Raw genomic sequence first — 13749 nt, forward strand, 5'->3', positions numbered from 1 at the left:
TTTTTCACAGTGATGACGTTCAATAATCAAAGATTCACTCCAGTAAAAATGAAAGTTATAGCACTTCTCTACAAGATCTTCATTTTTTTCTTCTTCATTTTCATCTTCGTTTTTAGGATTTTTCAAAAACTTTTTTATTTTAAATTGTTCCACTCAGTAGTATCTTTCCAATGATACCAAATTTATAAAGATTGAAGAATTCCTTCAAAAGTTAGAGGTAAATGAAAAAAGAGTGCACACTTATCGTGAATAGACTTTAATTTGTGAAATCATGCGGCTAATATTCACACTTTTTTGAAAAAAGGCCCTTATTTTAAATGGTAGCCACACCCATTCACAAAAGAATTCCAAAGACCTGAATTGTTTGAGACTATAGCTTGAAGATCAAATTTTCACTTTCTGAATTCAAAAGTATCAACTAATAGTTGCCCTGTGATTCTACGTGGCTAAAAAGACTTACTACAATTTCCGGATTATTAAAAACGCTACCCACATTTTTTCACGTTGTGAGTGAAAAAATAACCTTGTCTAAACATTCGAAAATTCCATTGGCTTTCTTTTGATACCTTGCATGGCTTTCTTTAAAATTGATATGTGATTAATTGTGGCAATAAAACATGACAGGGGAAATCTATAAATTAGGCTTAAAATGAAGAAAAACTACTAGTTGCTAAGTATGCAAATAGCCACACATTTAACACAAAATCATACAGGAAGTGTTACAAAAAGTATTTCTATGGAATTAGCCACATATTTAGCACAATATCCCAAAATTCCATAACTACAGCTTTTTTACATGGTGAATAAAGTCAGTACGTAAAATGCCTGTTGAAACGTTTTTCCTCAAGTCAAACATCACAATTGCAAGAAGTATTTAGCCACTTAAAATTCACATTTCTGATGTTGTATCCTTAGAAAATGAAAACAAAACCATTCAATAAGTATCATCTCAAGCAAAAAACTTTCAAATTCCACGATTAGACTTTTTTTATTCAATACTTTTGTCTCTGGGTGCATTTTAAGTCTATTAACCACATTATTTCACTTTCAAGGATCAATAGGCCACATTTTTTCACATAATCTCAAAATTTTATTATTCAATGTAACCTGTGTAAAATTTGGGTGACTGATCTTTTAAATTGAAGTTGCTACACCTTTTTGAAATTAGTTGGTAGAATTAGCCACTCAAAAAATTAGTCACAATCTTTCACACACTTTAAAGGTTAATTACTAGCCACTGAAGATCACTAGAAATTTCGTTTCAAATGCAAAAGAAATTTTTGTCATTTTGGGACAAGAGAATAAATTTTTTTAACTGTAGCCACAAAATATCACATTATATAGCCTTTTAAAATCATCACTAAAAAAGTTGAATTATGTCATTCTCTTTTGAACACGATCATAACATAAAAGCTTAAGAAATAAAACAAAATGGCTAATGATCAACCTGATCATCCTGTTGATCAGCCAACTAAGATGTTTATTCAATTCCCTTGATAATTGTTAGGCTTTGATTTACACGCTACTTAAAGTAAAATAATCCCGCGCATGAAAATTGGCCAGTGTATGAAGTCTGGCAAAGTTTCCGGAAAATGGTCTATCAGATGATGCCGCAATCTAAAATGTTTGTCTTCTCCCTGTAGATCTTTTTCCTGGGAAGTTGCTGTTCAAAATAGTTTTTGAGTTTAACATGGGTGATAAAGCACTTTCAAAGCATTAAACTTTGAAATGCATTTCAGTAGGATGCTAAGTGTGGCTAACTGTTGGAGAGTCACACATTGAATGTCATTGAACAAATAAAGTGATTCTAACTTTTTGTGAAAGTTTTTGAAAGCAAAATTTTATTAGCTTTACTTTACAAATGTTGTTAAAAAGTGACAATGGAGTATTTTTATGATAATTTCACTTTTTGAAGATTTCACATTTGACGTCTCCTAGGTATAAAAACTTGAGATAATGAAAGAATCAATCACCCAAGGACTGAAAAGCCTTCAGTAAGTATAATCAAGCTTATTTTTCTAGAACAGTTATTATCTTTTTTACCGATCATTTCTTTTGCATGTTAATAATTAAATAATTAAGTTTAGATTCAATTATAAATACTCATGTCAACTTTTTGACTTGGAAGTAGTTTTGAAAAGATGGAAACATAACAATAATGATTTTGTCTTTCAGGTATGACAAGTTGGGTAGCTTGAAAGTTAAAGAAATGCTTAAGTCAGCAGATTTAGACTCAGATTTCATTCAATTAGTGTGCTGGCTGGTTGATAAATTGAAAAGCTTGGTTGATGTTGACATTGCAAACATATCTGGTATAAAATTTTTCTTGAATGTATAATAAACTTACTGTCTACTCTGTAAGCCAACCAGCAAATTGAGGGTAAACTATGTGACCTTGAAAATTTGAATACTACTTATCCTTTCACCTTGGGTAAAACATTGAAAAGAATAATATTTGTTTGTTTGTAATGTCTTAGTTTGTCGTCTTACTGTATTTTCAAAACGTGTTTATCATCTTTATGATTATTTTTATAAAACTTTTTTGTAAAGCAGAGAATAATCCCTCCCGAATCCCATGCTAGGGTAAAATAAATTTAAATTTTGAAAAACATTCAGATAAATAACTTTGGAAAACTGGCAAAAAAAATCCTTAGATCATGAAGATAGCGTATTACCTGAGGACTGGAAGATGGCGCATGTCACGCCAATCTACAAGAACAAGGGTGCTCACAACCTAGCCATAAACTACCGTCCAGTCAGTTTAACATCTATAGTATGCAAAATGATGGAGTCAGTGCTACGAAAAGCAATTATGGATCATCTTGTGGAAGAAAATCTTTTATCTGAAAAACAGTACGGTTTTATTGGTAAGCGATCAACAGTCACTCAACTTCTTTACTACATTGACCAATGTTGTGAAACGATGGCAGAAGGCAAAGTTGTCGATTGCATCTATTTTGATTTTGCAAAAGCGTTTGACACCGTCCCTCACAGGAGGTTAAAGAAAAAACTGGAATGTTACGGGGTAGGTGGAAGTCTACTAAACTGGATAACATCGTTTTGTCAGATCGCAAGCAGCTGGTCAAAGTCAACTCAGCCAAATCAACAACTAACCCTGTCGTAAGTGGGATTCCTCAAGGAAGTGTACTTGGACCTCTGCTATTGTCATTTACATCAATGATTTGCCAGACAAAGTAGTTTCGGATGCATTTCTCTTCGCTGATGACACGAAAATAGTGAAGACTATAGATTCGGTAGAAGACTCTATCGTTGTACAAAGAGATATCGATGAAATGGAAAAGTGGTCTCAGGATTGGTTACTCACGTTCCATCCTGATAAATGTCATGTCTTAACAATAGGTAAATTCGCCAACATCAAGCATGCACACAGATACCAGCTTGAGGTAATGAACTTGAACATGTTTTTGAAGAAAAAGACCTCGGCATCTTGATCGATTCGGAACTAACTTTCGAGGAGCATATATCCAAACAGGTTAACAAAGCAAATTCAATCCTTGGAGTCATCAAAAGAAGTTTTAACGACTTGAGTCCTTCGGCACTTTGTACTCTGTACACCACCTTTGTCAGACCTCACTTGGAATATGCACAATCAGTATGGCAGCCAAAATTACGTCGTAGTATAAACTTGATTGAAGGTGTTCAAAGACGGGCGACAAGACTGATTCCTCAATATCGTAATCTCCACTACGAAGAACGTTTAAAAAGACTCAAGCTTCCATCTCTTGAGTTCAGAAGGCTTTTCAGTGATATGGTGCAAATATATAAGCATATTCATTTTTACGACCCACAGACAACTCGGAACAAGTTTGTTAAAAAATCCCGTCCAACCAGATTCCATGATCATGAATTTGTTCCAAACTTTGCTGATGATGGTTTTCGTGGGGCTCAGACAAAATCTTTCTACTATAGATCGATCCCAACATGGAATGCACTACCGCGATTTGTCATCGAGTCGACCTCAATCAAATTGTTTAAAGAAAGCCTAAACAAAGCGTGGGAAAAACACCAACTAAGATACTTGACATATTAATATTGTAATTAGAAATCGGTTCGTAGAGGTCCACCTCGGGCCTGTGAGCTTGTATACATCATAATAATAATGAAGTGCAGTATGCTGATCTTGGGTCGCCAAGTGAAAATTAAGAAACAAAGATATAAAACAACTATAATTTATTTCTCTTTATTATATTTTAGGCGAAGCCGATACCTTCTGTCTTGAATTAATTGGCATCCTTCGTGATTTGGGTAAGCTTTCAAATGTTTTTTCGATACATTTGGCGCCTAAAAGCCACAGCTATTCTTACCATAAAGAGCTTATAATATACATGTCCTTTGTGATTTAAATTTTTGTGGTTTTTATATAAATCATTTTCAAAAATTCACTATACAGAAAAATACTGAATTTTCCTCTGTTTTCTTTTTCTAGCATGTCCTTATGCAAGTATTATTGGTGGTAAGGGTTTGCAAACAGAGAAAGGCAAAATGTTCACCCTAGGTATATATTATATTGTAAAATTTTCCTATGATGAACAAAATTAGAATCAATTTTAACTGTCCACACTCCGTGTGAAACATTGAGACTGTTAAAGACTTGCTTTATTATATTATATTGCAAGTATTTTGTGCTAATTCTCAAATTTTAGGCTAGACTCAAATTTGAATCGCAAAAAACAACTTCAAGCACATTAGGTTGAAAAAGTCTCAATCTTCGAAACCTCAAAATTCTTGAATCTTAACTTTTAAAGGCTTCATGGTAGTTTTTTGTCTTATTTAAGATTACTTGATTTCTGAATTACAAGCAGCACGTATGTGTTCAAGTATGAATGATGATGATTCTAAAATGGTAAGACCAGATTTTGCTCAGAGTGTTGTTATTTTGGAGAAACTTACCCCCTAAGTAACTATCCTTTGAACCCATTATACTTCAAAATTTTATTTACATTTTTTTTATTACATGATTGCATGAAATGAAAGTGAAGCTTTTTCGGAAAGTGGTTCTTTACAAGAATAAAGCTTTTTAAGAGAGACTTAGATCTTTTTTGAAATAGGGAATAATTTCAAGATTATCAACCAGGCTATTTCGAGTGTTATGTTCTGACCACTATCATTTTCTCTCATTAATCCAGAAAGAAGTCGAAAGTCTAACATTAGGTTTTGTTTGTTATATTTTTAGGATGTGGACAGTGGGTCTGCAGTCTCCATACCTATCGCAAATATCATGCAAACTTTGAATGTCCCGATGAGTAGTAATAATAATGTGAACACCCTTTTTAACGATATTAATCAAAAGGTATGTTGAAATCATCACGTTTCTTTTTTTTGATTGAGGATTTTTCACAACAAACTTTTTATTACAAAGACTCTAATGAAAGGATCTTTGTTTTTAACAATAGTCATTCATAACAAGTAAATTACTATTCAAAGTCATTAGCCTGAATTATTTTCATATGAGGCAATAAAGTTACTGAGATTTATGCTAAAGTCAATCAAAACTATTTTTACTCCTTGATCATATAATTTTTTTTTCTTCAAAACCTTAGCTACAAGAAAGGTTGAAAACATTACCAGTCGATCACCTACAAGAACCTTTACTGAAGAAATCTCTAAGCGAAGAACAATGGGTAGGCTTTTCAATCGTTTTACTTTTCAAAATCCTTCAAAATTTATTCTTCATATTAGTTGTCGTTCATGTGATTCCTTTTAGTTGTATGTTAAAAGTTGTATGCTATGTGAAAAAGATATTCTTGAAGAGAAAAATCTTTCAGGTTTTTGAAACGTTGAAAAATAAAGATAAAAATGAAGATGAAGATTTTTTCTTCTGGTTCAAATATCATGACATCAGACTTTTTTAGAATACTCTATTTTGAACCTTGCTTTTTCAACTTTTTAAAAGTTTTTATCATCCTTGGAAATATTTTTCCAACAGTGTAGGCGAAAGGGTTAACTCTTCTTCTTCCAAATGTCAAATACTGGCTCAAAAGCCTTCTACACGTTTATTGGGCACATGTGACCAAGCTTTAGAGACATGTCTCAGGACTGTGGACTTTATGTCATTTTTTCAACTTTCAGTCAAAAGTTAGTCAAATCAACGATGCGATGTGCCAAGACTACAAACAAAGACGTGAAGTGTTGATCAAACGAGTTGATGTCACTGTTCAATCCTTCTGCTGGTCCGAAAAACTAAAGGTATCGTCAAAAACTTTCGTCTAATTAAACAGATGGGTGAAAAAAAGACGAGGTGACTGGGACGCCTAAATTACAAAGGCATCATTTAAGAAATAGAGGAATAAGGAAATTTAAAGCTTTACTTTGTGACCTTTTCCTTGCTAGATTTGACCTTTTCAAAGCCAATTCCGAGCTACCGAACATTTTTCGGAACAAAAATTGACGTCTGTTACTAGAAAGATGTTCCCCAATGAAAAAGAAAAGAATTCTCTCTCGTTCGAATTTTAAAGAACAGAATTATATTTGAATTAAAGAAAATTACAGGGAGAACTTTCCAACTGAAAGGGTCAATACTTAAGTTCGAATGACAGAAAAATTCGAATTACAAAGGTTCAAACTAGAGAGAGTTGACAGACAGTTTTCACCATTTTCTTTACTTTAGTCTACGCCCGAACAAGTTGCCACTGCGTTCCAACCCATCAGACAACAATTACACGCAGATTCAATCACATCCACTGCTGACATCCTTGCCACAAGAACTGGTAAATCATTAAACTTATTCATTTGAATAACGCTGACGCTACTTTTTTCAATTTGAGATTTTTGATATTTTGATCAAGGAGCGAGCCTAGAATCACAAACTTTTACATTTTGGACACACACACTTACCCTAATACAAATGTGTGTTACCCCATTCATTATCATTGACCATACAAAAAGAGGACGTATATACTGATTTCATTTTCCCTCCTCAACTTTAGACCTTTATCCAGTCGAGAAGACCAGTAGTGGTGCAAGTCGAGAAGCCACCAAATGTGATCTCAACAAGATCATCATACCTAAGGTATTGTTCAGGAAATTGTACAATCCTCTTTACCCATCTGGTACGAAACGTTGTTTCAACGTTCATTCGACATTAAATGATGTAGTGGATGAATGTTGACATAACGTTGTGTACCAGCTTGGTAAGTGTGTAGCGAAATGACCTCTTTCTCGGCCTTTTTTTGAAATTCTAAAAAACGGTTTGAAGAGAAATCATAGATTTGAACATCCCATATCTCTCATAATGCTTAAGACTAACCTCTTTTCTAATCAATTCTATTCCCCATTGAAGGCTTTGTCAGACTATTCTATCCAAGCGAAATGTAATTTTGAAATCTGACTGCTATTTGAGGGCACTCTTTGGAGTATCCATTGAGTAATATGGAAAAAATCTCACAACTTAATAAGCGGGGAAGGGGCGGGTTGGAATAAAAATATCCTGGGTGGAAAATTCTTGAAAAGGAGGCTAATACAGCAGAATTAGGACAAAAGAGGGAACTTTCAAAAACATTTCCCCAAATATTAATAAGCGGGGGGGGGGCTGGAATAAGAATGTCCTGGGTGGAAAATTTTCGAAAAATTAATTAGCGGGGGCGGCTATTAGGTACCCGAGAGTAGAGAAATACAGATTTGACTTTATTTACTAAGGTACCGGATAGAGGTGGCCGCCCATCGAAGCAAGCGCCACCTCCTGAGATGCCCAAGTTCATGAAGAGAGTTGCTGACCCGCCCCGTGGCGGTGGCGGCGGTGGTGGTAGAGGAAGAGGCGGATACAGAGGTATCCTTTCTTTTCACTAACTTAATATAACTCTTTTCAACTATTTGGTATGAATTTGAAACGTATTCAAAAGTTAAGACAAAAAGAAAATTTAGGGTTTTAAAATTGTTTTGCTTTGATCCATTTCTCTCTGCGTGTTTTTTTTTTTCATATTATAAGTATCATTAAAGGGAAAAGCTTTTAGGATCTTTCAATCTATCAATATTAGAACTGCGAGCTATAGAAAAAGACTTGTTCGATTTGATCTTGATCAACAATGTTGTCGGTAGTCATTGACTTCACAGCAATAAACTGGTAAACTTTAGCCTTGATTTTTTTGGTCGGCCAGTTTCACTAAGTTTCAGTTGTTAAGTTGATTTTAAATTACCAATGAATTTGTTTGTTTTAGGTCGAGGTGGCTCGTCTGATCGAGGTGGCGGAGGTATTTACTCTCGTGTTTTTCTTTAAAAAAAGTCTGAAAGTTGAGATATGTTGTACACCTCAACGATAAGAAAGTTTTTTGAGATGGTAAGCATGTTTTAGCATTAAAAACAACAAAGACTTATACAGAATTTTTTGCTATTATTTTGAGCTGAAATTTAGCTCAGTGTTAAAAAAATACGAAAAGAAACGAGAAAATCTTTTTCATAATTTTTAAAAATACGTTCTTATATCATGACCCGATTAAAGTTTATTGAAAAAGCCTTAGATAAAGTCAGCCCTGATAACGTGAAGGGATTTGATTCAAGTTTACTGGGCTTGGATATTGTTTAATGTCTTTTTCTGTAAGTGCGCCAATGTAATGACTTCAGACATATGACGCCATTCAATCCTTGTAAATTTGAACACGAGTATTTTTTTTGATCTCCTCAATTTTACCATTAGGAGGAGGAGGTGGCGGTGGTGGTGGAAATGATAGTCAAGGTGGCGGTGGAGGTGCAAGAGGCGGTGGGCGTGGTGGATACAACAGGGGTGGAAGTAAGTTTAACGTTTTTAATTTACTTGATTCAAAAACAAATATTTCCTTGTGAATTTGAATCTCTTTGTACCTTTTTTGAAGTGTGCTCTTTTTTTGCTACAGTCTGGAAACCATGTTACTTAACCCACTAAATTAAATTCCTTTTACATTTAATTCCAGAATCTAATTGGCGTGGAAAACAAGGTGGAAGGGGTGGCGGGCGCGATTATGAAAGCCGCCCTTCTTCAGGTGACAGTAAAATGTATTACAGTTGAAGGAAAGTTGATGTCACGTATCAACCTGTTGGATCACCTGTTAGTATCAATTCAATCAAACTAGCTTTCGTCCAGAATATATCGAAAGCGATGAATGGTACGATGGCAGGAGAGCATTTTGATCAATCAATCCTCTCTCGATTCGGCCTCTTTCAATTCGTACTTTGTAGATTGTTGAGTTAAAACTTTGGTGAGAGATTTCAGTCTCTGAATTGTGAATCTACCAACTACCATTGGATGGTAACGAAGACAATTTTGCACAAATCACAACTTTTTGGACCTACCTAAGGTAGTCCTTTAAATTAACCCTTGTCCGTTCGTTCGTCCGTTCGTTCGTTCGTTCGTCTGTTGCCAGCTTTTCTCGGGATCGGCTCATTAGTTTTTTCTAATTTTTTGCATAATGATGCAAAATGGCAATGCCCAAAATGTGACGGAGCCCGATTTTCGGAAAAAAATTTTTTCCGGCCGAAAATGGCGGAAATATGCCGGAAAAACTGGTTTTTCGGCATTTTCTGGAGATTTCATCATTAGTTTTTTCTGATTTTTTGCTCAAAGATGCGTATTAACAATGCCCAAAACATGGTCTAGTCCGATTTTTGAGAAAAAATTTTTTCCGGACGAAAATGCCGGAAATATGCCGGAATCGCCGTTTTTTTCTGGATTTTCATTGGACTTTTCCATATAATTTGTTTTTTTATCAAAAAGATTATCAAGCAATGCCCACCATCAAGCATCTTTCAAATGTCAATAAAAATTGTTTTGAAGCCGGAACTTTCTAAAATTCGCCGAACAGCCGATTTTTTGCCGGAAAACGGTATTTCTTGAATTTCTTGAGCTGTACTTTATACTTTTTTCATGAAATTTTGCACTGATGCAAAATGTTAATACCTAAATTGTGACGGAGCCCGCTTTTGAAAAAATTCATTTCGGGGCCGAAAATGCCGGAAAAAAACTGTTTTTTTGGCATATTTCTCGAATCATCATTAGTTTTTTTTCTGATTTTTTGCTCAAAGATGCGTATTGACAATGCCCAAAACATGGCCGAGTCCGATTTTTAAGAAAAATTTTTTCCGGCGGAAAATGCCTGAAATATGCCGGAAATCGCCGTTTTTCTTGATTTTCTTTAGACTTTTCCATATAATTGGTTGTTTTTTCATTCAAAAACATTATCAATAGCAATGCCCACCATCAAGCATGTATTTTCAATAAAATTGATTTTTGAAGCTGGACTATTTTAAAGTCGCCGGACAACCTTTTTTCGCCGGAAAAGACAGTATTTCTTGAATTTCTCGAGCTGTACTTTATATATTTTTTATGAATTTCACACTGCTGCAATATGACAATATCTAAAATGTGACGGAGCCCGATTTTCGAAAAACACTTTTTTCCGGCCGAAAATGCCGGAAATATGCCGGAAAACCGGTTTTTTGACTTTTTCTCGAATTATCATTATTAGTTTTTTCTGATTTTTTTGCAGAAAGATGCGTTTTAGCAATGCTCAAAAATGGCCGAGTTCGAAAAAAAATTTTCCGGTTGCTGGAAATCGCCGTTTTTGCAGATTTTCATTGGATTTTTTCCTTGTATTTCTATGTTTTTCACACAAAAACATTATTGATAACAATGCTCACCATCAAGCATGATTCAATTGTCATAAACTGATTTTTGCGACCAGAACTTCCTATTTATTTTTCCCTACAACCCTTCTCTCTCCCCCCATCAACAATCAATGATGAATTTATTGTGTTGTGTATATTCGCTAAATGCTATATTTTCTGACTGATTTTTTTCATTTTTCTTTTCGCATTGCTAACTAACTTTCATCATCAGGTAGGTCCATTCAGCATGTTGCTTGTTTGAGTTACACTCGGTTGAGTTGAATATTTTTTTAAACTGAAATGACTGAATAGGAATGTATATGTCAGATATGATATGTTGATATGTTAGAATAAATACTGGCCTCCATTTAGGCAAGGGATTTTAAGGGGTCTTTAAAATTCGAATAATTCCTTAGGGTCAATTTGTCAGCTTTCGTTATGAAAATTTGAGTTCTGTTTTGGAATTTTATAAATTTTGAGGTAAATTATTATTTAAAATGATAGCACGATCATTATACTAGAGTTTTTTATTGATAATTTTTCTAGGTAAATAATACAAACAATAATAAATTATACAAGATATTAAACTTTAAAAGCAAGTGCTGATTTCGTTTTAGTGTTTTGGGAAAACCATTTAAATAAGAAAGTTTGTGTTCACTTTGGTCCTGATATACGCGCAAACTTTGCCTAATTCAAATTTTCACGTTAATTCGAAAATGAAAATCCTCTAGATCTCGAGATATTACTTACACGTAATTCTCATAAACTTAGAAAACTGTTCGAAAAACAGTCTGTTATGCCAAATACCTGACGATCGCGTAACGATCGTGAAGCAGTCTGTAGTGATTTAAGAGTCTGTAGGACCCTCCAGAAACTATTTAAGACCATGTTCACACGTTACTGTTCCGTTTTGCTCCGGTATGATTTTCGTTACGGATCGAGTGTGTTCATATTGATTTCGGAACGTTTCGGAGAAAGAAAACAGAGCAGCTCCGCTCTGACGAAAAAAGTGGAGCGAAACCGTTTCGATATGTTTTGCTTTGTAACGTTTCGAATTTTGACGTTCACACTTAGTTCGGAACCGTTTCGTTTCGGAAAGGAACGGAACCGTATCGTCTGAACATGGTCTAAATTTGGTCTCGCCCTGTGTGTTCCGTGACTAGAGTTTGGTCTGGCATAAATTTTTTTTCGAAACAAGTCGTCTTAATCGATTGGAAAAACAAAGTTCACCAGATTGTTAAGTACCTTTGACAAAAGAAAAACTAATCGATTAGTCTTGACCAAAAGCTTTCGAATAAATATAACAAATATTACCGACCCTTAAAAAACAAACATTACCGTAACATCTTTATAAGCAAACCCGTGTTTTGGGGTTTTTTTTTAACTTTTTTCAAGGATTCTCGAGGAAAAAAGTTTTAGACCAAAAACAAAACGATTTTTTAAGTCCTCTAAAATCATCAATTTAGTTGCTTATAAAAATATCCATATCATAAAAATCTATTTTTTCACGGAAAGTTATCATTCGACTCCGCGCCCCCTTTTTTAAATTTTGTTTAACTGTTCGACAGTTTCCTTTTTCAGAAAATATTGAATAAATAACTAAAAAGACGTTGACTGTACATCTTTTGAACGTTATCGTAAAGTTTAATCTACTGGAGTTTTCTCAAGAGTCGTTTCTATATGATTGATTCAAGAATAATCACTTGTTCATGGAAATCCCTATAAGCCAATGAAATTAATTTTCCTAACTGGGTGTTATTTGTTTTTCCATGCAAAACCGTCACTAGACGGTAGGTTCCGCCTATATGGCGGACAAATGATTTGTTATTGTTGATATCCTTCACAAAATAATTGGAGATAGCCCAATTTTATGATCTAGTTGAGTTTTGGGGAAAAGAGGCGTTACTACAGCTACTGTTGTCCAGCAACGAACTTTGCAACCAAGCAGCATATCTTTCATCTTTGATAGTAAGTTAAAGGGGTCATTTTGTCATTGCTAAGACCCCTCATTTATTAGTAGGGAGCCGAAATATTAGGATTTGTGACAACTTTGGAGCGTAAAACCCTGAAGCTGTCTATTGTGTAGACTAGCTGCTAAGGCCTGGAAATTTTTATGGGATAAAGTCTGACACTTCAAGTAATAAAACTGCGAAAAGGCGGAAAGTGAGTGAAATTACCAGGTTTTTACTTTTTTCTAGTTTCGATTGTATACTTTAATCGTAGAAATTTTAGCGAGATTAATTTTAGCGTATATTAGCGAGTCAGAAAAATCTAGATTTTTTTTGGATTTATTTTAGCGAATCACGATTTCAAAAATTTCGCGTGGATAAATTTTAGCGAATACTCGTATTACATTATTGACTGAATTCGTTTTCTAGCATTTCTTTGCACTGAAACCCTTTCTATTGATAAAAATGTATCAAGGCAATATAACCAGAAATTTCGCGCGGATAAATTTTAGCGATCTGTCGATTCGGCGTGTTTTAGCGAGATTTATTTTAGCGAAAATAGGGAAAACTCGCTAAAACGCTAAAATTAGTCTCGCTAAAATTTCTACGATTAAAGTAGTCAGACTTTACCCCAAATAAAAACTTAAGCAGAATGGGCTGTTCCATAAAAAAACATACTCTTAGGTTCCAAATAAACGGGCCCCCCCCCCGCTTGTTAATTTTTTCGAAAATTTTCCAACCCCCCGGACCTTATTAGGACCCCCCCGTTTATTAATTTCTAAGAATATTTTCAGCTGTCAAAGAGAATACCCCTTATTTTGCTCTAAATAGCCTGATTTTAGCCTATTTTTACCTTATTTTTGGGTTTCAGAAGTACAATTTCCAACCCCCCCTGTTTATTAAAATCTAGAAAATTTTCCATCCCCCCCCCGTTTATTCGAACCCCCCCCCCCCCGTTTATTTGGAACCTAAGAGTACAGGGGGTGGACGAACCTTTTCAAGTCAAAAAGAAATTATTGAAAATGTGTGGATAACCACTGAAAAATGGCAAAATTTGCAAAAATACCCTTGAAAAATTTCTTTTCATACCTTTTAAAGCATAGATGGACGAACTAAAATCAGTCTTTTAAACCCTGGAAATTTTAGAATAACTTTTTACCCTGTTGGAAAAATGAGAAAACACCCCCTGGAAATTTATCCCAGATTA

General features: G+C 34.5%; 1 protein-coding gene across 1 annotated transcript; it reads left to right on the forward strand.

Annotated features, from left to right (window-relative positions):
• Positions 1 to 1883: 1883 nt before the first annotated feature.
• Positions 1884 to 10979, forward strand: LOC136808517 (protein FAM98B-like). Its single transcript, XM_067065043.1, has 15 exons — positions 1884 to 1994; positions 2176 to 2312; positions 4216 to 4266; positions 4448 to 4516; positions 4797 to 4864; positions 5195 to 5311; positions 5562 to 5642; positions 6091 to 6207; positions 6629 to 6728; positions 6948 to 7030; positions 7657 to 7786; positions 8175 to 8207; positions 8651 to 8743; positions 8904 to 9287; positions 10857 to 10979. Exons 1-14 carry the CDS (start codon positions 1957 to 1959, stop codon positions 8996 to 8998), a joined length of 1212 nt encoding a protein of 403 aa, XP_066921144.1. The 5' UTR covers positions 1884 to 1956; the 3' UTR covers positions 8999 to 9287; positions 10857 to 10979.
• Positions 10980 to 13749: the final 2770 nt, after the last annotated feature.

This window comes from Clytia hemisphaerica, unplaced genomic scaffold (assembly GCF_902728285.1).
Source record: "Clytia hemisphaerica strain Z4C2 unplaced genomic scaffold, Clytia hemisphaerica genome assembly, whole genome shotgun sequence".
Classification (NCBI taxonomy): Eukaryota; Metazoa; Cnidaria; class Hydrozoa; order Leptothecata; family Clytiidae; genus Clytia; species Clytia hemisphaerica.